Source organism: Chionomys nivalis, chromosome 8, assembly GCF_950005125.1.
Source record: "Chionomys nivalis chromosome 8, mChiNiv1.1, whole genome shotgun sequence".
In the NCBI taxonomy this organism is placed as follows: domain Eukaryota; kingdom Metazoa; phylum Chordata; class Mammalia; order Rodentia; family Cricetidae; genus Chionomys; species Chionomys nivalis.
This window is the reverse complement of record NC_080093.1, coordinates 51,142,611-51,165,233: the sequence shown is the minus strand read 5'-3', so window position 1 is coordinate 51,165,233 and position 22,623 is coordinate 51,142,611. Positions and strand designations below refer to the sequence as shown.

General features: G+C 54.1%; 2 protein-coding genes across 3 annotated transcripts; one reads left to right on the top strand and one right to left on the bottom strand.

Annotated features, from left to right (window-relative positions):
• Nucleotides 1-649: 649 nt before the first annotated feature.
• On the top strand, nt 650-14,118 carry Pitpnm1 (phosphatidylinositol transfer protein membrane associated 1). Of its 2 annotated transcripts, none has more exons than XM_057777030.1 (24): nt 650-828; nt 1,735-1,853; nt 3,267-3,481; nt 3,569-3,690; nt 3,861-4,085; nt 5,465-5,791; nt 5,877-5,972; nt 6,063-6,170; nt 7,030-7,091; nt 7,181-7,431; nt 8,237-8,426; nt 8,530-8,637; nt 8,863-9,020; nt 9,102-9,307; nt 10,206-10,376; nt 10,900-11,064; nt 11,241-11,389; nt 11,477-11,587; nt 11,699-11,815; nt 11,959-12,107; nt 12,194-12,343; nt 12,422-12,605; nt 12,857-12,985; nt 13,573-14,118. In XM_057777030.1, the coding sequence occupies exons 2-24, from the start codon at nt 1,776-1,778 to the stop codon at nt 13,834-13,836; spliced, it is 3,735 nt and encodes a 1,244-aa protein (XP_057633013.1). In that variant the 5' UTR covers nt 650-828; nt 1,735-1,775; the 3' UTR covers nt 13,837-14,118. The 2 variants fall into 2 exon arrangements, with proteins under 2 accessions (XP_057633013.1, XP_057633014.1); XM_057777031.1 differs by lacking the exon at nt 650-828 and adding an exon at nt 915-1,133.
• Nucleotides 14,119-14,557: 439 nt separating this feature from the next.
• On the bottom strand, nt 14,558-22,400 carry Aip (aryl hydrocarbon receptor interacting protein). Its single transcript, XM_057777033.1, has 6 exons — nt 22,159-22,400; nt 18,894-19,073; nt 16,100-16,288; nt 15,412-15,588; nt 15,163-15,304; nt 14,558-14,877 (listed from the first exon to the last, which is right to left on the bottom strand). Exons 1-6 carry the CDS (start codon nt 22,255-22,257, stop codon nt 14,672-14,674), a joined length of 993 nt encoding a protein of 330 aa, XP_057633016.1. The 5' UTR covers nt 22,258-22,400; the 3' UTR covers nt 14,558-14,671.
• Between the last annotated feature and the right edge of the window lie 223 nt (nt 22,401-22,623).

Below are 22,623 nucleotides of genomic sequence, written 5' to 3'. Positions count from 1 at the left end.
CTCGGGGAGGCAGTTAGACGCTCCCTTCCCCCAGCACCTTGGCTTGGTGCTGCTATCCACTGTCCCGACAACTTCCACCAGGCTGGGTGTGGCTCCATGAGCCAGACGCGGTGTCTTGGCCTTTGTACAGAGTCGGGCAGCTCGGATGGGCGGCCAAATTTGAGAACCTACCAGCCATAAGAGGTGAAGGACTTGGGCTCCATTAAGAGGATGGCCAAGCGAATTGTAGTGACAGAAGCCTCTACCTGGGTATGTAGCTGAGTGACCCTGAAATCCCAACCCTAGGCAGAAGCAAGTGAGAGCGATAAGTTTTTGGTTAACTTTGGGGTGCAGCGTTTCCTCTACCCTGGGACCCATTCATGTCAAATTCCACCTCTTAAACACACACAGGAGGGCTGCCCTGGCTGGGCCAGGTGAGAAATGAAACCGAGAATCTTTTAGGTGTCCAGACAGCACAGAAGTAAAGGACTGTGACTTTTGGGTACCGGCTTCTTCCTCACCTCATCTACCTCTCGGAGAAGGAAGGCAGGGGCCTGTTCTGCTATGCCGCGGGCGGGGCTGCCCCTGCCCCGACCCTGCCGGGGTGGGGAGGGCCTGCCGGGCCCAGGAAGGGGGCGGGGCGGCCGCAGTGACGCGGCGGGGAGGGACACCAGGGGCGCCGGCGGGCAGACGGGGGAAAAAGGTCGGGGCTATGGGCCGGCTCTGCGCCTCCAGAGGGTCGGGCTCCCTCTGGAATCTGAGGCCGGGGCTGGGGGTGCAACGGACTCCCACCTTAGGGCCGGCCGCCCCTGCCCGGGCCGGGTGAGGGGCGCCCGCCAGAAGCTAGAGGTGAGCGGGGACGTCAGTGAGCGGGCGGGTCAAGAGCGCGCCTGGAGATTGGGACGCAGGGGGAAGTAGGGACGTAGGGACAGGGGCCTCTTGCCCGCCCGCCCGCTGGGTGAGGTGGGGGTAGGAGGGGTGTCTGCTGCGGAACTGTGGCGCCGGGTCGGGACGCAGGTGGGTAGAGCGGGCCTCCCAGGGCCGAGGCCGGAGGGATACCAGTGGACCGTTCCTGCACCAGCCCGGAATGGGCAACCTCGTGGGAGGATGATGGGTGGCTGCAAGGACGAGTGGAGAGCCGGCGCGGACCGAGGGTACAGTTCAGGACCCGGGTACCCACTAGGGTGGTGAAGGCAGGTTTGGGGGGCGTAGAGGGGTTTATCTGGCACCGAAAGGTTAAGTTAACATTGGCAGAGGCACATGGGGGCCGCTCCCAGAGAGACACCTTGGGGTTACAAGGATTTAAGTGGATTTCTGGGAGTGGGGTACACGGAACCCCACCGACTTCGGGGATGAAGTGAAGGGGGCGGGTCCCTAAGATTCTGGTCTTGGAAGGCGGGCGCGGCTCGTGGATGCTGTCTGGGGAAGGCGCTGGACGCGGCCGCGGTGGAGACGCGAGTCTGGCCTTGCGGCGTGTCGGCCCGAGTCCGCCGCTCTGGGGGGCCAGCGTCAGTGCGCGGTTGCCATGACGACAGGCGGGCGGGGGGCGGGGGCTGCGTGGAAAAGAGGTCAGCTCTGAGCCTCGTTGCTGCTCTGGGCTCCGGCGGAGCGGGAGGCAACACTGCGTTCGCCTCTGCCTCCCCCGCTGTGGGCCCGGGCATGGGGTTCCGCGACCCGAGCCCCTACACGGGCGTGCAGGGCTCGGGACCGCGCATCGCCACCCTGCACTGACGGGCGCGCGGTACCCTGCGCTAGGAGGAGAGGAGGCCGCACGCGGTCAGCCGAGCATCTTCAGGATGCTCATCAAGGAGTACCACATCCTGCTGCCCATGAGCTTGGAAGAGTACCAGGTGGCCCAGCTCTACATGATCCAGGTGAGAACGGAGGGGAGGGCTGTACTGGAACCGTGCTTCATGGTGGAGTGAAGCAAGAATTCGCAGGCCGCAGGGGGATAGTTCTGCTGGATTCCCCCCCCCCCAACATACACACACCAGTTCCGTTAGTGGGTTCTGTCGCCCAGAAGAGGAAAACAGACATCCTTTGGATATTAAAGCGGAAGGGAGGGGCAGAGGGGCAGAAGGGCAGGAAAGGCCAACGGGTGCTTTCCATCCATTAAATGCCCAGCCCGCACAGCCTGCATATGGTCTCCTTTAATCCTAGGAATCTGTAATCCGGTGGGGGAAGGGAAAGCAGTCTCTGAGGAGACTGGGGAGCCAGGGACGCTAGGTGGTAGGTAGCTTAAGCGGGAAGGGGTTCTGGGAAGAGGTGTAGAATCCTAGCATTCCCAGGAGATCAGAAAGATGGCATGTAGATCAGGCCCCCAAACTGTGGCAGGGACTAGATGGTGAGGAAGGGCATCTTCCTTGGGCTGTGAGAAAGATGCTGGATCAAGGCAAGCTATCAGGACTTCAGGGGGTCTGGGCCAGGTGTGTTTCCCAGACCTATAGAGTATGAGTTTAGGAGTAGAGAAGGCCACAGCCCACCTCGGTGGGGTTGACAGAGCTTTCAAAGGACAGCTGGAGGCTCTCTCACTGTGAAGGATGTCATAGGAGCTGGGAATAAGGTCCGGAAGGGAAGGGGACAAGTCGAGTCTGAGAGGAGGTGGTGTTGCTACTCCTGAGCATATTCGTCATGTTCTACTACCGAGCTTGCACAGACGTTTCTGCTTTAGCCTCCCGCCCTGTGCACACGCACACCACATGTTCCAGCCGTGGTCATGCTGTCCTCTCGGTCAGATCTCCTGTGACCCATCTTCTCACATCCAGTTCCCTGCTCTTTACTCTTGGCGTGCCTGCCTTTCTCAGAGCACGCGCTTCCTTCCTGTTTCCTGTTTCCCTTTGCTAAGTTGTGGCAGGTGGAGGTTCTGTTTGTCAACAAATCCCAGTTCTCCATCCCAAACAATTAATGATCAGATCAAGTGTGAGGTTGCAGAGTCCTATGGGAACTGTCCAGAACCTATGATCTCAACCCCAGGAAGTTGCAGGGACCTGAAAAGACCATGCAGGCTGCAGAGATAAGAGCACTTGCTGCTCTTGCAAAGGACCTGGATTTTGCTCCCAGCACCCATATGGCAACTTACAATCAATTGCAACTCCAAATCCTGGAATCCAGTCCCCCTTTTGGGTACCAGACATACATTGCTGCACATAAATACAGGCAGGCAAACGCTCATGCACTCAGAATAAAATAAACAAGCCTTTTTAAAAAAGGCTATGCAAGGAACCAAGCTGAGGACCCCAGGATTTAAGCTAGGGGCTGAGTTCCCCATTCTCTGTCCTGGGCTGCAGAAAAAGAGCCGGGAAGAGTCTAGCGGTGAGGGGAGCGGTGTGGAGATCCTGGCCAACCGGCCCTACACAGACGGTCCCGGAGGCAGCGGACAGTACACACACAAGGTGTACCACGTGGGCTCCCACATCCCAGGATGGTTCCGGGCACTGCTGCCCAAGGCTGCTCTGCAGGTAGAAGAGGAATCCTGGAATGCTTACCCCTACACCCGAACACGGTGAGTGTGGGATGGTCACAGGCTCAGGACTGTCAAGGAAACAGTGCTTGTGGGCACAGCACTGACTTTCATTCTGCCCTCTGCCAGGTACACCTGCCCCTTTGTGGAGAAGTTCTCCATTGAGATAGAGACCTACTACCTGCCTGATGGGGGGCAGCAGCCTAACGTCTTCAACCTGAGTGGGGCTGAGAGGAGACAGAGAATCCTGGGTGAGGTCTTCTAGGGACCCCTGCTGTTGTTCCCTGGTGGGCAGTCTCCTGCAAGCCCTATTTCTAACTCCTCTTCCTGTCTCTGAAAGCCTTTCCTCCTAACCCTTGGGGTGAGGGTAGAGATTAGAAACGGGGCTTGATTTACTTAGTGCTGGCTGGAACCTCCTCAGACACCATTGACATTGTGCGGGATGCTGTGGCCCCCGGAGAGTACAAAGCAGAAGAGGACCCCCGGCTGTACCGCTCAGTCAAGACCGGCCGAGGGCCGCTGGCTGATGACTGGGCACGGACGGCGGCCCAGACAGGACCTCTCATGTGTGCTTATAAGCTGTGCAAGGTTGAGTTCCGCTACTGGGGCATGCAGGCCAAGATTGAGCAGTTCATCCATGATGTTGGTGAGCATCCAGATGAGGAATACCCAGCATGCACTAGGCCTGTTTGGAACCAAGAATGCTCCCATCCACTGGGGACATGGCAACATGAAGCCGTCTAGGGTAAAACACAGGTAGGGGAGGGGGCAGGGGCATAGTGTGGCTTGTCTAAGAGTCAAGGGAGCTTGCTTTGAGGTACCTGAAAGAATTAGGGGGCAAGAAGCGCTGGCAGCATGGTCTTCGAGGCACATGCTGCCTCTGGTCCTCAAAGATGTAGTGGCCTTTGTGATGTTCTGAGTTTGGGAATGCCAAGCGACTCTCGGGAGGTTTGCTGAGGGATGCATGCTAGGAAGCACTGACTCCAGGACTGTTTTCCCCAGGGTGTCCTCCTTTCCCCAGCGCCCAGGGTCACAACTATGACCCTGATGTTGAAGACCCAGTTCTAAGCCTCTTCTGAACCGACCCCCACCCCACCAGAGCTGCTACCCAGCCCCGCTTACTTGTTAGGTCTGAGAGACCCCCAGGTGCCAGAGTTCTATAGCCTGGGTTCTGCTTCATCCACTGCTGACCCCCTGAGGCTGTCCCAGCAAGCTGTGAGCCATCTCAGCACCTTCCTGTTGCTTTCTGACGTGAGAAAGAGGTGGAGATAGTGACAGCCAGTGCCTGAGTGTCAGCATATACCAGATCCTTGAAAGTCACTTTTACTTCGGGGCCTCCTTTGGCACCCATGACATCCCTATAAGACAGGGGTTACTGCCATTCCCATTTGGCAGACAAGGGCTCTGAATTAGAGAGTGATTCAGACTCCCTGTAATATACTTGGAAAAGACCAGAAAGCATAAATAAGAAAATGAGAATTACCAACATACAACTTGTATTAGGGTACTAATGCATCTCCTTCCAGAGGTTCATAATTCAGCCATTATTACTTTACTTCCTAGATTCTTCCGAGTCTCTTAACTTTATTTTTCTCCTTAAGATGAAAATATCCCAGAATGAGTATTGTCTTTTGCTCCACCCTTTGAGGATTGCCAAAATTTCCATTAACTGCTAACACCTTCATTACCCATGACCATTTCATTAACTGTTACCACCTTAATTAACTGTTAGCTCCTCGGCAGAAGTCAGCAGGAAGCTGCTGAAAACCAGCCACGAGCCTTGGTCCTATCTGCTAAAGTGAAGGGGTCAGTGCTCCGAGTGTCCAAAGAAACAGACAAGAAAGGGCAGGGAGACAAATGCCCTGTCTCCTATCCTGCCCCCTACATAGCATAGACCCTTCTCTACTATGTGGAGGGTGGTTTGCCTAAGGGAGTCATTACCTAACCTTGAGGACTGGGCATGTGGCTGCAAGGGCAGGGAAGTAGTGGTGGGAGGCATGGTTCTGATGCCTAGGGCGTCTGCAGGTCTGCGCAGGGTGATGCTTCGGGCCCACCGCCAGGCCTGGTGTTGGCAGGATGAGTGGATAGAACTGAGCATGGCTGACATCCGGGCTCTGGAGGAGGAGACTGCACGCATGCTAGCTCAGCGCATGGCCAAGTGCAACACTGGCAGTGAGGGGCCTGAGGCCCAGACCTCTGGGAAACCCAGCACTGAGGCCCGGCCTGGGACTAGCGGTGCTGGCACCCCCGATGGGCCTGAGGCCCCTCCTGGCCCTGACGCCTCGCCTGATGCCAGCTTTGGGAAGCAGTGGTCCTCGTCCTCCCGTTCTTCCTACTCATCCCAACACGGAGGTGAGACTGGGGTTCCAGATCTGGGGGTGGGAGGGAGCCACTCACCCACCTGGTCACCTAAGCTGAAGCCCAGGTGGTCCGGCAGGTGGTGTGTCTCCACAGAGCTTGTCTGAGTGGCGCATGCAGAACATTGCCCGAGACTCGGAGAACAGCTCCGAGGAAGAATTCTTTGATGCCCACGGTCAGCAGAGAAGCCTTATTTGTGGAGGGTGGGAGTATTGGAGAGTTCTTAAGACACCCCATCCCATGACACAACCCCTTGTCCCTTCAGAAGGCTTCTCAGACAGCGATGAGGTCTTCCCCAAGGAGATGACCAAGTGGAACTCCAATGATTTTATCGATGCCTTTGCCTCCCCAACTGAGGTAGAGGGGGCACCAGGTAAAGACCCCGCCTCAGGGTACCAGACACCAGCACCCAGTGTGCAGCAGGAACTCAGAACAGCCCTGAGTGAATGGGGCCTGATGAGTGTCAGTCTGGGGGGCATCTCATCAGTATTCAGATGACAAATGGAGAGCTAAAGGGTGGGACGATGGATGAGAGAAATGCAGACAGGCCTGCTGGCGCCAGGGAAGTACTCCCTGGGTGTAGAGGAAGACTTGCCACGGGTCCAGTGTCTACACTGGGTTTAAAGGATTGAACCAGTGCTGCCCAACAGAGCCGAGACAGTGGAAGTGTTCTAGGTCTGAGCCACTCACATAACTACTAGCACCATGTGACTTAAAATGGATTTTTGGGGTTTTGGTTTTGGTTTGTTTGTTTTTTCGACAGGGTTTCTCTGTGTAGTCTTGGCTGCCCTGGAACTCTGTAAACCAGGCTGGCCTCAAACTCAGAGATTCGCCTGCCTCTGTGTGCCACCACTGCCCGGCTCTTTCTTATATTGCATTTTAATTCATTTCAGTATAAATAGCCATGTGTGGCTTGTGGTTGCAATGTTGTTTCCTTGAGATGGTTGCTGATATGTTTTGTTGATCTTCTGTGGTTTTATTTGGAGGTAGGATCCTAAGCCCTTCCGCTGGCTAGGCAAGTGCTCTACCACTGAGCTAAGTCCCCAATCCTGTGATTTACTATGTCGTATGGGTCAGGGCTAGCGTAAGGAAAAGCCTGGAATGTAAAATGGCCTGCAGGTTTGGGTAAGAGTAAGATAGGGAGCACGAGGCAGCCATGACTGGGGCACCTGAAGTGCCAGTGGGAGGACCCTAGTGGCCTCTGCTCCCTCATTGGCTCCCCCTTCCCTTAGATCCTGCAATTATGGCTACCAAAGGCATTGAAGATGGGGCCCGAGCTCCCAGGGACTCAGAGGCAAGTATGTTCAGCTACCCTAGTCCATGCTCTGCTCGCTTGCTGGCTGACCACTGATCTGATACCTCATTCTTCATTGTGTCCCTCAGGGCCTGGATGGAGCAGGGGACCTGGGGGTTGGAGCATGCTCTGTGCATGCCCTCTTCCTCATCCTTCACAGCGGCAGCATCCTGGACTCCGGCCCCGGAGACACCAGCTCCAAACAGGCTGATGTGCAAACACTGAGCGCAGCCTTCGAGGCCGTCACCCGAGTCCATTTCCCCGAGGCCCTGGGTCATGTGGCGCTGCGGCTGGTGCCCTGCCCACCCATCTGTGCAGCTGCCTATGCCCTCGTCTCCAAGTACTGGCCAGGAATGGAAGGGTGGAGCACACACAGGGTTCCCAAGGGGCAGTCATCTATGGGGGGGCTCTCAAGATCGGGGAGGTCCTGGGGTGGGAGAGGAATCACATCCGCAACCAGTCCTGGTCATGAATGGACTAGTTCTATATTGGTTTGTTTGATTGTGATTTTATTGCTAGTTTATGTGTGTGGATGTTTTGTCTTCTGTGTCCCACGTATGTGGCTAGTGCCCAGAGGCCAGAAGAGGATATCTGATCCCCTGGGACTGGAGTTACAGACAGTTGTGAGCTGCCATGTGGGTGCTGGGAATTGAAGCCAGTGATCTTAACTGCTGAGACAATGTTCTAGCCCCTGGCTTTGCTTTTCTAAGACCTGGTTTCACTCCAGCCCGGGCTGGCTTAGAACTCATTGTGGCTGAGGTTGGCCTCAACTTGTGAGACTCCTCCTAGTTCAGCCTTCAGAGCAGTGGTTCTCAACCTGTGGGCTGCGACCACCAAAAGACCACAGCAAACATTAATGTTTATGATTCATAATGGTAGCAAAATTATTATGAATTATTATAAATTGACGACAAAAATAATTTTATGGTTGGGTTAGGAGTGTTGAGAACCCCTTCTCCAGAGTGCTGGGGTCACAGGGTACACCATCATGCCTGGATATGAAAAGACCTGCTCAGGGGTGCCACCTCAAATGCCTCTCAGGTCTAACACCCCACAAAGGACGCTCGCTAGCAGGCCCAGGGGAGTTGGTGGCAGTGGTTAAACTGAAGGCCCTCACCCACCCACCACACCTTCTCCTCCTGCAGCCTGAGCCCCTACAGCCATGATGGTGATAGCCTGTCCCGCTCCCAGGACCACATTCCGCTGGCTGCCCTGCCACTGCTGGCCACCTCATCTGCCCGCTACCAGGGTGCTGTGGCCACTGTCATCGCTCGCACCAACCAGGCCTATGCAGCCTTCCTGCGCTCGTCGGAGGGCACAGGTTTCTGCGGGCAGGTCAGGGGTTAGACACGCTCCCAGGAAGCATCCAGTACCCCTGTAGCTGTGTTCCCATCTGGGTGGTGACAAAGCCTCTCAGTTGTCCCACCTTCTCACTCAGGTGGTGCTGATCGGAGACGGTGTTGGTGGCATCCTGGGCTTTGATGCGCTCTGCCACAGTGCCAGTGCAGGCACAGGGAGTCGGGGCAGCAGCCGCCGTGGGAGCATGGTCAGTGTGGCCAAACCCAGCCTCCTCAGGAGGGGGGTTGTCTCCATCTCTAGGTCTCTGCCCCCCTGGAATATGGATGGCCTCTTTGCATGTGGGCAGGGCCCCAGCTGCAAAATTGCGTCTCTCTGGGACTGCCCAACCCAACCCCAAGTCTCTCTCTTCCAAATTAAGTAGGAATCAGATAGTCTCAAGCTTAAGGATGCTTCTGTCCTTTGTTCCTTCTAGAGCAATGAGATGCTCTCCCCAGAGGTTGGCCCAGTAAGAGACCCACTGGCAGATGGGGTGGAGGTACTAGGTCGTGCTAGCCCGGAACCCTCCACCCTACCTACTCAGCGTACCTCCGGTGACATGGCCAGTTCTGAGCCTGATGGCTCTCAGAACAGGTGACATTGCTGCTTAATAACCCTTGCCCTGAGCATAGGCTGAACTTGAGAAGCAACACTGAGTTTCTCCTTTCTCCACAGCCTACAGGTAGCCTCCACAGCCTCCTCCACCGGGGAGCCCCGTCGGGCAAGCACAGCCTCCTGTCCACCTGCTGCCAGTTCTGAGGCTTCTGATGGCCCCACCAATGCTGCTCGCCTGGACTTCAAGGTCTCAGGCTTCTTCCTCTTTGGCTCCCCATTGGGCCTGGTGCTGGCTCTACGCAAAACCGTGATGCCCGCCTTGGAGGGTGAGCCCTCGGGGTAAAGGGGGTACCCTTCATCTGCTTCTGTTTGCTTCTTCCCCATCTCTGCTAGCCTTGATGGCTCACTTGAGACAGGGGCATTCTTACTGTTCTTCCTCACTTCAAAGTAATAGCTTGGCTATAACGGGAGAGGTGAAAGGCCCGAAAGGATATGCCGAGGCTATGTCCCAGAGGAACTTCTTTGTGTGAAAGGTATTCTATGTAAGAACGGGCTCCCAAGGCTGGAAAGTTGGCTCAGTGGTTATGAGTGCTTGTTGCTCTTACAGAGGACCTGGGTTCAATTCCCAGGACCCACATGGTAGCTTGCCACCATCGGTAGTAACTCAGTTCCAGAGTATCTCATGCCCCTTTCTTGCCTTCCTGAGCTCCAGGCATGTATGTGGTATACATACATACATGTAGACAAACACTCATACATATAAAGTAAATAAATCTAAAAGGAAATTTAAGAAACATAGCAGGCTGGGCAGTGGTGGCATGCATTTAATCCCAGTACTCAGGAGGCAGGGGCAGGCAGATCTCTTGTGAGTTTGAGACCAGCCTGGTCTATAAGAGCTAGTTCCACGACAGGCTCCAAAGCTACAGAGAAACCCTGTTTCGAGAAACAAAAACATAGCAGCCACTGAAGGCTTCTACTGCTGCTTGGCCAGGAGACCCATGCAATGCCTGGCTTAACCCCCGCCTCAGGCCAGGTAGAGTGGCACACGTAGCACACACCTCTAATCTCAGCATTCAAGAGATAGAGGCAGGCAGATCGCTTTGAATTATAGGTTAGCCTGGTCTACATAGTGAGCTCCAAGACAGCCAGGGCTATGTACAGAGACCCTGTCCCCAAACCAAACCAAACAAAAACCCTTTCCTTGTCTATCTCCTGGGTATCCAGTGGCTCAGATGCGCCCAGCCTGCGAGCAGATCTACAACCTCTTCCATGCTGCTGACCCCTGTGCCTCCCGCCTGGAGCCCCTGCTGGCCCCCAAGTTCCAGGCTATCGCCCCCCTGGCTGTGCCACGTTACCAGAAGTTTCCCCTAGGAGATGGCTCATCGCTGCTGCTGGGTACAATTTCTCCCCTAGCCAAAATTAAGGGGAGACAGAAACTGTAAAAGACAGGCAGTAGCCCCCACCTCATAGGTAATCTGTCATGTCACCCCTCCCAAGTGCAAGGACCCTTCCCCTTTTCCCCTTGTCACACAGGCAGTCAGGATTCCTAGGACTTTTGGATGTGGATAACATAGGAGCCAGTGACTATCCTAGAGAGGAGACAGAGGGATATTGGCATGGGCACACATGGCTGCACCATGTAAGGGTGCACCCTTGCTCCCATGTATACTTGGAGGGCATGTATGAGAGGGAGTATACAGTATATGTTTGCATGTTTGGGGATGGCAAGCATTCTGATAGGAATGTAGTTGACTGCTGCTTACAACTGTCCCTCCCCTGAAAATCTTCAGCCTCAGCCAAACAAAGAGGCTAGAAGGGAAGACAATAGTGGCCCAGGAATTGAGTTATCCTGGGGACCTCTAGAAGAGACATGGTGGGCCTGGCCCAGCCTGTGCTCAGTTTGGTCCTCTTTCCCCAGCTGATACTTTGCAGACCCACTCGGGCCTATTCCTGGAAGAGCTGGAGATGATGGTGCCCTCCACGCCCACCTCGGCCAGTGGTACCTTCTGGAAGGGCAATGAATTAGGCAGTGAGCAAACAGCCCAGCCAGCAGCCCCCAGCACCACCAGTGAGGTGGTTAAGAGTAAGTCGGCCAGCTACTGGCCTGCACTATCAGCCTGTCTGGAAGGGTATCACTTCATAAAGTACACACACATTCTCCTAGCTAGATGGAAAGAGGGGAGGGGAGTCCCCATAGGCCAGGTAGATGGGCAGTGGGCAGCAGGCCACCCTGACGCGCTGCCCACCATGGCTGTGTAGTCCTGGAACGCTGGTGGGGAACCAAGCGGATCGACTATTCGCTGTACTGCCCCGAGGCACTCACCGCCTTTCCCACGGTCACGCTGCCCCACCTCTTCCACGCCAGCTACTGGGAGTCAGCCGATGTGGTGGCCTTCATTCTGCGCCAGGTGAGTGAAGCCAGGGATGTGGGCCAGAGGCAGGAAGCCTAGGACTATAGAAGAGGACTAGTGTTTCCTGCTGGGTGTCCTGAGCAGGTCATAGAGAAGGAGCGACCACAGTTGACAGAGTGTGAGGAGCCATCCATCTACAGCCCTGCCTTCCCCAGGGAGAAGTGGCAGCGTAAACGCACGCAGGTCAAAATCCGGGTATGTGTCCAGGTGCCAGAAGCCAACTTGAGCATCTCCCCAGCATCCTCTTAAGTCCTCCCCGCATCTGCATCCTCACCCAGTCCCAGTGTACCCTCTCTTTCCCACCAGAATGTCACTTCCAACCATCGGGCCAATGACACCGTGGTATGTGAGGGCCGTCCCCAGGTGCTGAACGGGCGCTTCATGTATGGACCCTTGGATGTAGTCACACTCACTGGAGAGAAGGTCAGGACCGGATGCCATGCTCCTGGTGTTTCCTACATTGCTCTGTGGGGCCTGACCCCGTCCCTGCCCAGCCAGCCTCTGCTCTCACCCCTGTGGAGCGGTGCTCAGAGCTCTGCCTCCATCGCCCTTGCCACCCCTTCCAGGTGGATGTCTATGTCATGACACAGCCCCTGTCAGGCAAGTGGATCCACTTTGGTACCGAGGTCACCAACAGCTCGGGCCGCCTCACCTTCCCAGTGCCCTCAGAACGTGCGCTGGGCATTGGTGTCTACCCTGTGCGCATGGTGGTCAGGTGAGCAGCAGGTATTTGGGCTCTGGTGGGGCTGGGCTCTGCCAGCCTTCCCCACCCCACTCATGCCATGCCTCCCTGGGCCCTAGGGGCGACCACACCTATGCCGAGTGCTGTCTGACTGTGGTTGCCCGAGGCACCGAGGCCGTGGTCTTCAGCATTGACGGCTCTTTCACAGCCAGTGTCTCCATCATGGGCAGCGACCCCAAGGTGCGCGCTGGCGCTGTGGACGTGGTCAGGTAGGAACTGCAGCCCTCCTGGCCACGGTGACTGGTCATCACTCTGGATTGTGGAGCTGAGTGGCTTCCATCTCACAGGCACTGGCAGGACTCGGGCTACCTGATTGTGTATGTAACTGGCCGGCCTGACATGCAAAAGCACCGTGTGGTGGCCTGGCTGTCGCAACACAACTTCCCCCATGGTGTTGTCTCCTTCTGTGATGGCCTCACCCATGACCCGCTGCGGCAGAAAGCTATGTTTCTGCAGAGCCTGGTGCAAGAGGTACTGTGACTGAGGGTGCTCCCAGCCTGCCCTCCCCTCCTCCCATATGACAGTGGTCCCATTCCTATCAACTTGGGCCTAAAGAAGTCTTTGCGCTCCTTAGGGCCAACAGGGGAGACTGAGCTGTGTTCGCTGGAGCCTTGCCCCCATCTCACAAACAGTGCTGCCCCCAAACAGCAATTGGGGGTGCATGCCATGTCCCAAGCCCTATGGCTCCACCTGCAGGGCTGCTGACTGACTTCTTAACACAGGTAGAACTGAACATCGTGGCTGGATACGGGTCCCCAAAAGATGTTGCGGTGTACGCAGCTCTGGGACTGTCGCCAAACCAGACCTACATTGTGGGCCGTGCTGTACGTAAGCTTCAGGCACAGTGCCAGGTGAGCCCCGAGAAGGCTGGGAACAGATTCCAGGGCCAAGGCTAACTTGTGCTGAGTCCTGCAAGTGAAGGCCTGAAATAGGGGTCATAGTTCAGCTGTAGCAAGTACAGCTGTGGACAGACGAGAAGTGATCACCGAGGCTGTGACTGCTCAACACCTCAATACTGATCCTTTTATTGTGGCCTTGGGCAGGTGCTTGGCCTTGCTGAGCCTCTGCTGTGGGTTGCGAATAATGCCAGCATTCGATACTCACTAGCTTATAACAAAGGTCTCATTCACTGCAGGTCAAAGGCTCAGGGCGAGGCCCGGTGCTCACTAAATGCTGTTATTTCCCCAAGATGCCAGCTTAAGGATGAGTCAGGTCCAGAGAGAGAGTGGCTGATTTGGGAGTAGAGCCAAGGTGCCTGTCTCACGGTCTGGGGGTATTGTCTGCTGGGAGGCAGCTTCCTGGCCAGGCTGAGCCATGCTGTCACTTGCCACTATCCCTCAGTCTACCTATTCTGTGCAGGAGCCTAGTGAGAGCAGGGAAGGTAGAGTATGGGCGTAAGGTTGGCAGTACCCTCAACCCTGCCTCCTTCTACCCACAGTTCCTGTCAGATGGCTATGTGGCCCACTTGGGCCAGCTGGAGGCAGGCTCCCACTCCCATGCCCCCTCAGGACCTCCAAGAACTGCCCTGGCCAAAAGCAGCTATGCTGTGGCTGCTCCCGTGGACTTCCTCCGCAAGCAGAGCCAGCTGCTTCGCTCCAGAGGCCCCAGCCAGGTGGACCGTGAGGGTCCAGGAACGCCTCCCACCACCCTGGCCAGGGGCAAGACCCGAAGCATCAGCCTCAAGCTGGACAGTGAAGAGTGAGCAAACTGTGGCTGGGCCTGGGTTATTTATTAATACTCAAGGGGCCTCAGTGACTGTGTGGGAAACTGGGGCCCAGACCTTTGACCCCAGTCCTGGCCTCACACCCTCTATAGCTACTCCTCAGTATTACTTCCATGGGAGGGGGGACCTAGCCCCCAGAGAAGGAAGGAGGGAGTGGGCTAGGGCCCAGCAGCTTTTCCAGTGTGTGAACCCATGAAAATAAACAACTGCACCTTACCAAGTGCCCACTTGTCTGGGCCACTGAAGTGCTCAAAGGGGTGAAGACCTGCTCAGGGTCACGAAGGAGGGCCAGGCTAGAGCCTTCACTTTCCTCAGTGATCCTGGCTGTTTTCCCAAGGTCACTTCCTAGATAGTCTGCCTAGTCCTTCCCCTGCCCCAACCTCAGACAGTGTTTGAGTTTATGAGAGTCCTATGGCTTCTACTCTTCAGCCCTTCTCACCCCTGTCCCCAAGGAAACCTCTGTCTCCAAAAGCCAAAGCCAGGGAACCATGGGACCTGAGGCTGGAATAGAGTGGCCTGTATGGGCCTGTGTTGTCTACTACTTAATACTAGAGGCTCCAGATGCCGCCCAGTACGGGCCAAAAAGAGACACTCCCAGAGACCTTAGAGCAGACTGGTGGGGAAGAAGGATGAGACCCTGATCTTTTGCCTTCCACTAAGCCAGTGATGACCAGCCTTTGGGACAGATTAGCTCTACAAATCAGAGATAAATAAGGCCTTTATATACACAGAAGCGGGAGGTGGCAGTGGGGGTGGACAGGTGGTGGCAGCAGTGGACTGGGCAGGGCAGGGCAGGGCAGGATGGACTGCCCTGTCAGTGGGAGAAGATGCCTCTGAAGCGAGCTTTGTCTTCCTCGTCCTTCTGCCGGATGCGCGTCTCCAGGGCCCGCAATTCTCTGCTTACCACGGGTGCCAGGGCAGGGTCTAGCTCCAACACCTTGGCAAAGTCAGCTTGGGCTTCCTGGGCATTCCACACAGCAGCATGGGCCTTACCCCGCTTGAAGTAAGCTTTGACATTGTCTGCAGGGGCACCAGAAAGCAGAAGGCTGGCAAAAGGCATGAGTGGAGACTGGCCAGCCTGTCTCCTGGCACCTGGGTCTGCCATAGGACAATTTGCTCTACTCTGAACATCCCAACACCGCCTCACCCCATTCACCACTCACACTTCCTAGACACATCCCTTAGCCTCCTGGGATAGAGGCTCTGCTCAGGCACTTGTGGGGAGCTCAGAATGGGGAAATGTCAAAGCTGAGAGCTAGACCCAAGAAGAGGCCACTCTGGACTGCCACGGAGTCTGGAACTCACCGTCATACTTGTTGAGGATGGAAGAGCAGTGGTCCAGCACTTCGTAATACTCCTGGGCCACCAGCTTACACTGGCAGTAGTTGAGGAGCAGTGGTGTGATCTGTAGGTCCAGCTGGATCCAGTCAGGTGACCCAGGCTGCTCCTGGGGTGTGTGGGGGCAAGGAAAGTGGAGACACTGAGACCTTGCCCTGGCTCTCCCCGTAACCCCCCCCACACACACACACACACACTGCAGCCTCTGGGGTATACCTTCATCTGCAGGTTCTTGAGGCAGGCAATGGCATCATAGTACTTGGCAGCCGCTTCTTTCACCTGCCCCTCACGGTATAGCCGGTTACCCTCTTGGTGGATGAGTGGCACTGCCTTAGCTTTCTCCTCATCTGTCATTGCCCATGGGTCCTGCTGATATGTGCCAGGGCTCTCCACCTGCCAGGGCAGGGATGAATTCAAGGCAGAGCCCATGGGGCCTCTGCAGCAAACCTGATTGGCAGCAAACCCTAGGCTGGCCAGGTCTCTGACATCAGATGCTGGAAACCAAGTCATTTGTTCACTGGTCTCCAGCACACACTCATCGGGCACTAAAACCATAGCAATGAAGACAATGGCTAACACCCATGCCCTAGCAGAGCTTATGTTCCATGGAAAATAACCTAGGTGGACAAAAGGAACTACTTAAACCCCTAGTACCTTCAAAGCATGGCCAGCTGTGGAGGAAAAGATGGGTCACGGACAAAGGATGAGAGTCAAGGTGGATGTCAGTCCTCCCCAGAGAGGTGATCACTAGGGCCTGAGGGGAAGTGCGGGGCCCTAGGAGCTTCCACGCAGTTTTCATATCCTTCCCCTTTCCACAGCAGACCAACTCAGGACAGCAGGGTGTAGCAGCCAGCAGGGAGGTAGGCCCAGGGCTCATCTTCAGCATCAGCAGTGGGAGCCTTACCTTCAGCATCTCGATGTGGAAGATGAGGGGCTGAGGGTTCTGCTGCAGGGCGTCCAGATCCGCATGACCCAGGGAATTATGCTCGTGCATCTGAGCGATTCCACAGCAATGCCGCTGGCCCTCCAGGGGGTCTTTGCCCTCAGCAATGTTGCGCAGGCTCTTGGCCACTAGTGGGTAGAGGACTACGTGCTGCAGGAGGGCAGCAGAGCTCTGTCAATGTGTGCAGGTGGTCACTGGGCACAAAGAATCCTCACCATCACCATTCAGACAAGGAAAACTGGTTGAGCCCCAGCCCTCACCTGCTCAGAAACAGGAGGGTCTTTCCCTCTGGTGCCTTTGTTTGTTTTTTGTTTTTCAAAACAGGGTTTCTTGCCAAGCGGTGGTGGTGCACGACTTTAATCCCAGTACTTGGGAGGCAGAGGCAGGCGGATCTCTGTTAGTTTGAGGCCAGCCTAGTCTACAAGAGCGAGTTCCAGGAAAACAAAACAAAAAACAAAAACCAGGGTTTCTCTGTGCCACTCTGGCCATCCTGGAACTCACTCTGTAGACCAGGCTGCCTTTACCTCCTGAGTGCTGGGAGTAAAGGCGTGCACCACCACTGCCCGGCTTCCTCTGGTGCCTTTCTACCCTCTCAGCGTACTCTCCAAGTAAAGTCCCCAGCTTTGTCATGATCTCTGGCCACCAAATCCAGCACCTGCCCAGCCCACAAACAGACAGACCCACAATTCACTTCTGTCTCCTGTCCTAGATCCAACATTAGTCTCTCCTCTTTGTCCCTTCCCCCTTCTCTCCTTAGGGATACATCCCATAAGCCAAGCTCATTACCATATCCTGTTCCCAGCACCACCTTTTCCTTCTCCCACCCCACTCCCATTCATGTCAAGGTTCATCTCAGAGCTGAGAGCAGGGCAGCAACTTCATATCCCCAGGAGAACTGGGAGTGGTGGCACATACCTTGGCAGGCAAACCCAAGGCCTTCCTGGTCTACAGAGCAAGTTCCAGGACAGCCAGGACTACAGAGAGAGACCCTGTCTCCAAAAACAAAAACCAATCCTCGAAGGAGCTACTTTGTTGTGGAATATTAGTTTAAGATGTGTCTCATTCATTTATGCTTGGGTATATTTCATGATGCAAAGACGGGCTGCATTCTTTTATGTTGCATTTGTTTTAACTCTGTTAAACTGTGTTACTACCCTGTCTAAAAACACCTGATTGGTTTAATAAAGAGCTAATCGTCCAATAGCTAGGCAGGAAAGAGAAACAGGTGGGGCTGCCTGGTAGAATAAATAGGAGAAATCTAGGCTGAGGGTGGGGAGAGGGAGGAGGGAGAAAAGGAAAGGAGGATGCCAGGGGCCAGCCACTCAGCCACACAGACAGCCATAGAGTAAGAAGTAAAGAGAGATATATAGAATTAAGAAAGGTAAAAAGTCCAGAGGCAAGAGAAACGGGATAATTTAAGTTAGAAAAGCTGGCTAGAAACAAGCCAAGCTAAGACCAGGCACTCATAAGTAAGAATAAGTCTCCATATATTTATCGGGGAGCTGGATGATGGGTCCCCAAAGAGTCAAAAAACCAACAACACTACCTGGTACTTTGGTGTACGTATTATCCCATCTACTCAGGAAGCTGAGGCTGGAGGACCATTTGAGTCGAGGGGTTCAAAAGCATCTTGGGTAATACAGAGGTTCAAAATAACAAACCAAACCAAAAATCAGGGCTTGGGGAGATGGTTCAAAGGGTAAAGCGTGAGCACCTGCGTTTAGGTTCACATTACCCATGTAAAAGCCGAGTGTGGGTCCCAGTGTGCCTGCAAATCCAACACTGAGAGGTAGGGACAGGGGTATCCCTGGAGTTCCCAAGCCAGTTCAGGCACACACACACACACCCTAAAAATAAACACCTGCTTCTGAAGAGTAGAGCAGGGCACCCATACACACACATACACACACACACACACACACCAAAACAAAAAAACCTGCTTCTAAAAAGTGAGGCTGGGTATGTAGCTCAGAGTTCACATTACTTGCCTAGCATGTGCAATGACCTGGCTTCAATCCCCACCACAACAAACACAACTCCAGGAAGATGGGAACAGAAGACTTAAGCTAGAATTCTTCCCTTGAGAAGGATGCAGAGATGGTGAAATCACATAACGGACCCTGTACTGTCCGTTGCTCTCTGCATGTGGTGGACTGATGAGCAGACATTCACATACAGATGTTTCTGGACAGAGCACTCTTGGTTGGCTCCATTTGGAAGCAAGAGATAGGAGAGGCCAGTTCCCATCGGGTGTAGGTGCAACCAGACAGAAGGCCAGATCCTGACCATGCAGGTATGGGGCTGGAGGACCCAGAGGAGGCTCAAGGAAACCCCTAGCAGACAGGCTTCCCAGGGATGGTGACCAGGAATTGGGCTTGAAATGCAAGGCTACAGGAAATGAATGAAAAGGAAGGGCAAGGGGATGCACCTGAGGAGACATTACCAGGGACCTGACTCCAAAGGGACATGTGCACAGCCACACATGCGCCATCCTAATAGTGACCAAGAGCCACAGAAGTCTGAGTAAATGGGTCCTATGGGTCACTGCACTTAAGAATGAGTTCCCTGGCTGGTTCATGCACAGGAAAACACGGAATAGTGGCCAGGATGTAGGTCAGGAGACTGGTGGCAGTTTAGAGAAAGTGCTGTGATTAAAGACATGTGCCACCACCTTTCAGCTTAGTCTGGAGTGGCTAAGCCAGGGCAGGGGCTACAGGGCATGGCCAGACAAATGTCCAGACACCAAGACTGATACCTTGACATCGCAGAGGAACTGGGCAATCTCCCCTTCACGCATGGTGCACACAATGGTCTCCCACACGGGCAACTTGAACTTCTTGCCAATGATGAGCTCCATGGGCTTGCCACGTGTTCGGCTGTCATCTAGTATGGCACCTTCGTCATCACTGTGCAGGGTCCGAAAGTGGAATGTGGCCTGTGGGACCACATAGGAAATCAGGCAAAGATACAAAACTTCAGCAAGGTCAAATCTAGCCCGGCTTCTAAAGATGGGACAAGAGATGAAGCTCTCCTCGGACCACCAGCTAGCTCTGCACATGGCTTTATGCCGCCATCTCAGTGAGAGCTAAGCCACGGGCAGAGAAGTAAGAGGCCCAGGCACAGGGCTACTGGGTGGCTACTGGGTGACAGGGCTGAGACAAGAACCCGTTTCCAATCATGCTTTCAACAAGGACTTACTGAGCTCCTGCTATCTGTGCAAGACACAAGCACAGCAGTAAACCACACAGAAGCCACAGACCCGCTGAACTCTCATTGTCTTTCTAGAATACAGAAAGAGTAAGACAGAGCTTATGCTATGAAAGATGAAGGGGATTTTTCTTATTTTCTTTCTTCCTTTTTTTTTTAAAGCATCTTGAGCAAAAAAAAAAAATTAAACAACTGGGGGTGTGGTGGGGGTGGGGCTCTCCAAGGATGCAAATTTTAAGCAAAGCTCTGAAAGGAATAAAGAAATGAGTGAGCTAGGCAGGGAATCAGGTAGGAATTTTCTAGGCCAAAGGAACAACAGGTACAAACGCCACACAGTGGGACAACATGTGAGGTGTCCAAATGCAGCAAGGCCAGTGCCACAGGGCAGAGTGAACGCTGAGTATAGACTCCATGGAGTCCCGGGATGAGCAGAGATGAACTCCAAGGGCATATAGGATATGGTAAGAACCTGAGTTTTACTCGGTTTTACTGAGTTTTACTGGGTGGCACCTGGCAGAAGTGAAACATAATCCAACTTAGGTTCTGTGGCTGCAATGTGGTTACTTTGAAGAGGAACAAGGATAGGAGGAGGGGGCAAGATGGATGGTATGACCCAGGGAAAAAGGCAACTCTGCCTGAATTGGTGTCAACTGGAATCAGCACAGATGGAGCAGATTAAGACTGTAGTGGCACAGCTGGGCATGGAGGTGCACTCAGGAGGTAGAGGCAGTCAGATCTCTGAGTTCAAGGCCAGCTTGGGCTACAGAAAGTTCCAGGACAACCAAAGCTACACAGAGAAAACCTGTTTTGAAAAACCAAACTAAACAAACACACAAAAAGATTGTGGTGCCATTCCAACATCAAGGTTAGTGGGGCAAGGAGAGCCAGACCTCCACACGTGAGAGGAATCTGGGCAAGGAGTCATTTCAAACCCTTGACTCTAGATAAGATCAGGCTAGAGTGAGGGCAGACAGGAGGGAGCTTGACACGGAAATCTCAACAGGATATGGTTAGCTGAGCCCACACTCAACTGTTCCATGGCTGTGCCGCCTCTCTGAAGTCAGTTTCCACATCAGTAAAGTTGAATCAACAGTATCTGTTTAGCATCGTGGGAGATAAACCTATGAACATGTACCACAATGCTCATGGCTGGTTGGGCTTTTTCCTTTTCCTTCCTTCTGGGCATGAAATCCAAGGTCTCGACATGTATCACATCCCTAACCCTGGTGATATATTTTTAAATTACATTTATTTATTCAACTGGGGGCACATATGTGCATAGTGCACCACCTACCATCTGGGCCCTAGGAATCCAACTCAGGTCATCAGCAGCCTTGGCAGCAGGTGCCTTCCTTTACCCACTGAGCTAACTCACCAGCAGGAGATCGCCCCCACCTCCAAACGCCTCATGACGGTTTAACCCTGCCTGTTCCTGTTTACTGGGTAACCCAGCTCACAGATTTCTCTATCCTTATATTATTTTATTCTAGTCTGTTCCATCTAGAATCTGTAGAGTAAAAGGGCCAGCCAAAGAAACCCACCTGGTTCTGAGACTCAAGCCAGTGAAAGAAATGCTTTAGCCCTGAGCCCAGACCCACAGAAACACACCCTGACTCTGAAACCAGTGCCAAAGAAACACACTTTGACCCCAGAATCAGAGCCAGTGAAAGAAATACACCCTGGCCCCAAAACTAGAGTCAAAAAGCCAAAAATGGTCAGTGAGAGAAACACAGTTTGGCCTTGAAATCAGCCATCTCTGCCCCTGACCAACCAAACTAACCAATCCCCTGAGCAGGGAAAACTAACCAATCCCTCTTCTCCCGGGGAAAACTCCACCCCTATATAAGCCCTGCACCTGTTCAGTTTGCTACTCTTTTTCCACCCTGGAAGAGGCAGCCACTCTCCTGGATTCTTCCCTCCCAATAAATCTGTTGCATGCGGTTTGGGTGAAGACCTTCCGTAGGAGCAGAGCAGGGCTGTAACACTTTCACTGAGGGAGCCTTCCCCGAGCAGCACAGAAACGTCATACAAACTTCTCTAGGAAAGTCAGAGACAGAGCAGAGCACGGCTGTTACTCTTTAGTTGGAAAAAGCTTCCCCTAGCAGAGCAGAGTTGCCACACTCCGGAACACACGAACCAAGCTGTAACAAGTTCGCTGGGGAAGCTCTCTCCTGCCAGGGCAGAGCTGTTACATTGGGGAAGCCTTTCACTTGATTCTTGCTTTTGTCTTCACTGGTATCAGCCCACAACAGTGATTAGAGATGACAGCAACAGAGCAGGGACGCCTAGAGATATGGAGTGGTCCAGGGAGAAAGCACCTGAACTTGGTGCCTGGATATAAACGCGATGCTACTATCAGAAAGTTGACAAAGGGGTTTGATCTGGAAAACTAGATCTCTGGGACTCTTTGGGTTTTCGAGTTCCAGGGCCTCAGACTTCCCATCTAAATAATGACAGTTGTTCTTGATGGTTTCAGAAGGCCCTTTACTCATAAACTGCGTGAACTTTGAACCTTCAGGTCCCAGTAATAGCACTGAGCTCACACCCTCCCCCAAACCAGTCTGAGATGACTGACACCCACCCCTGTCCAATGCTGTACTAAAGCAAAGCCAAGGGGCGGGATAGACAGATCTGAATTTACTCCCACTTAAATCCAGACCAATCAGCGTCGAGCTCGGCATGTGAGAGGTAGGGTGACTGGCGGCTGTTCTCTGGGCATGCGCAACCTCTCACCTACGGCCTCCTCCCGCCTGGCATGCGCACTGCACCTCAGAAGAGAAATGGGGGGAAGGGGAGAAATGATGGACACGAACCTTAGTGCCATCCTGAAAGTCAGGCAACTCTCCTTGGCCCTCTTGTATCACACGCTTTTGGATCCCGTCCTCTCGAAGTCTTGCGATGAGATCCGCCATCCTCTTTCCCCGCTGCTCTCTTTCGGCAACTTCCGGACTCGCTCGGTAGCTTCCGGACCTGCTTCGGCAACTCCTATAGCATCGGCAGCTTCTGAGCAAGCGCCATTTTGGCTGAGGGCAGAAGCCAAAAAGGGAGGAAATGAAGAATACAGCCGCGATTGGCTCTCTGCGCAGCGGCTTTAACGCAGCGCCGGGGGCGGGACCCGAATCTGCCTAGGGGCGGGGCTTGATTGGCCAGTGGGGCGCGGTCGGGACCTCCCCCAGCAATTGTGCTGTTGGCTTCACTGGGACTGAAGCTGGGTGCCATTCCATTTAAGTTATAGGTGCTCTATTAACGGCATTCCAGTTAGGAAAATGAAAAACAAA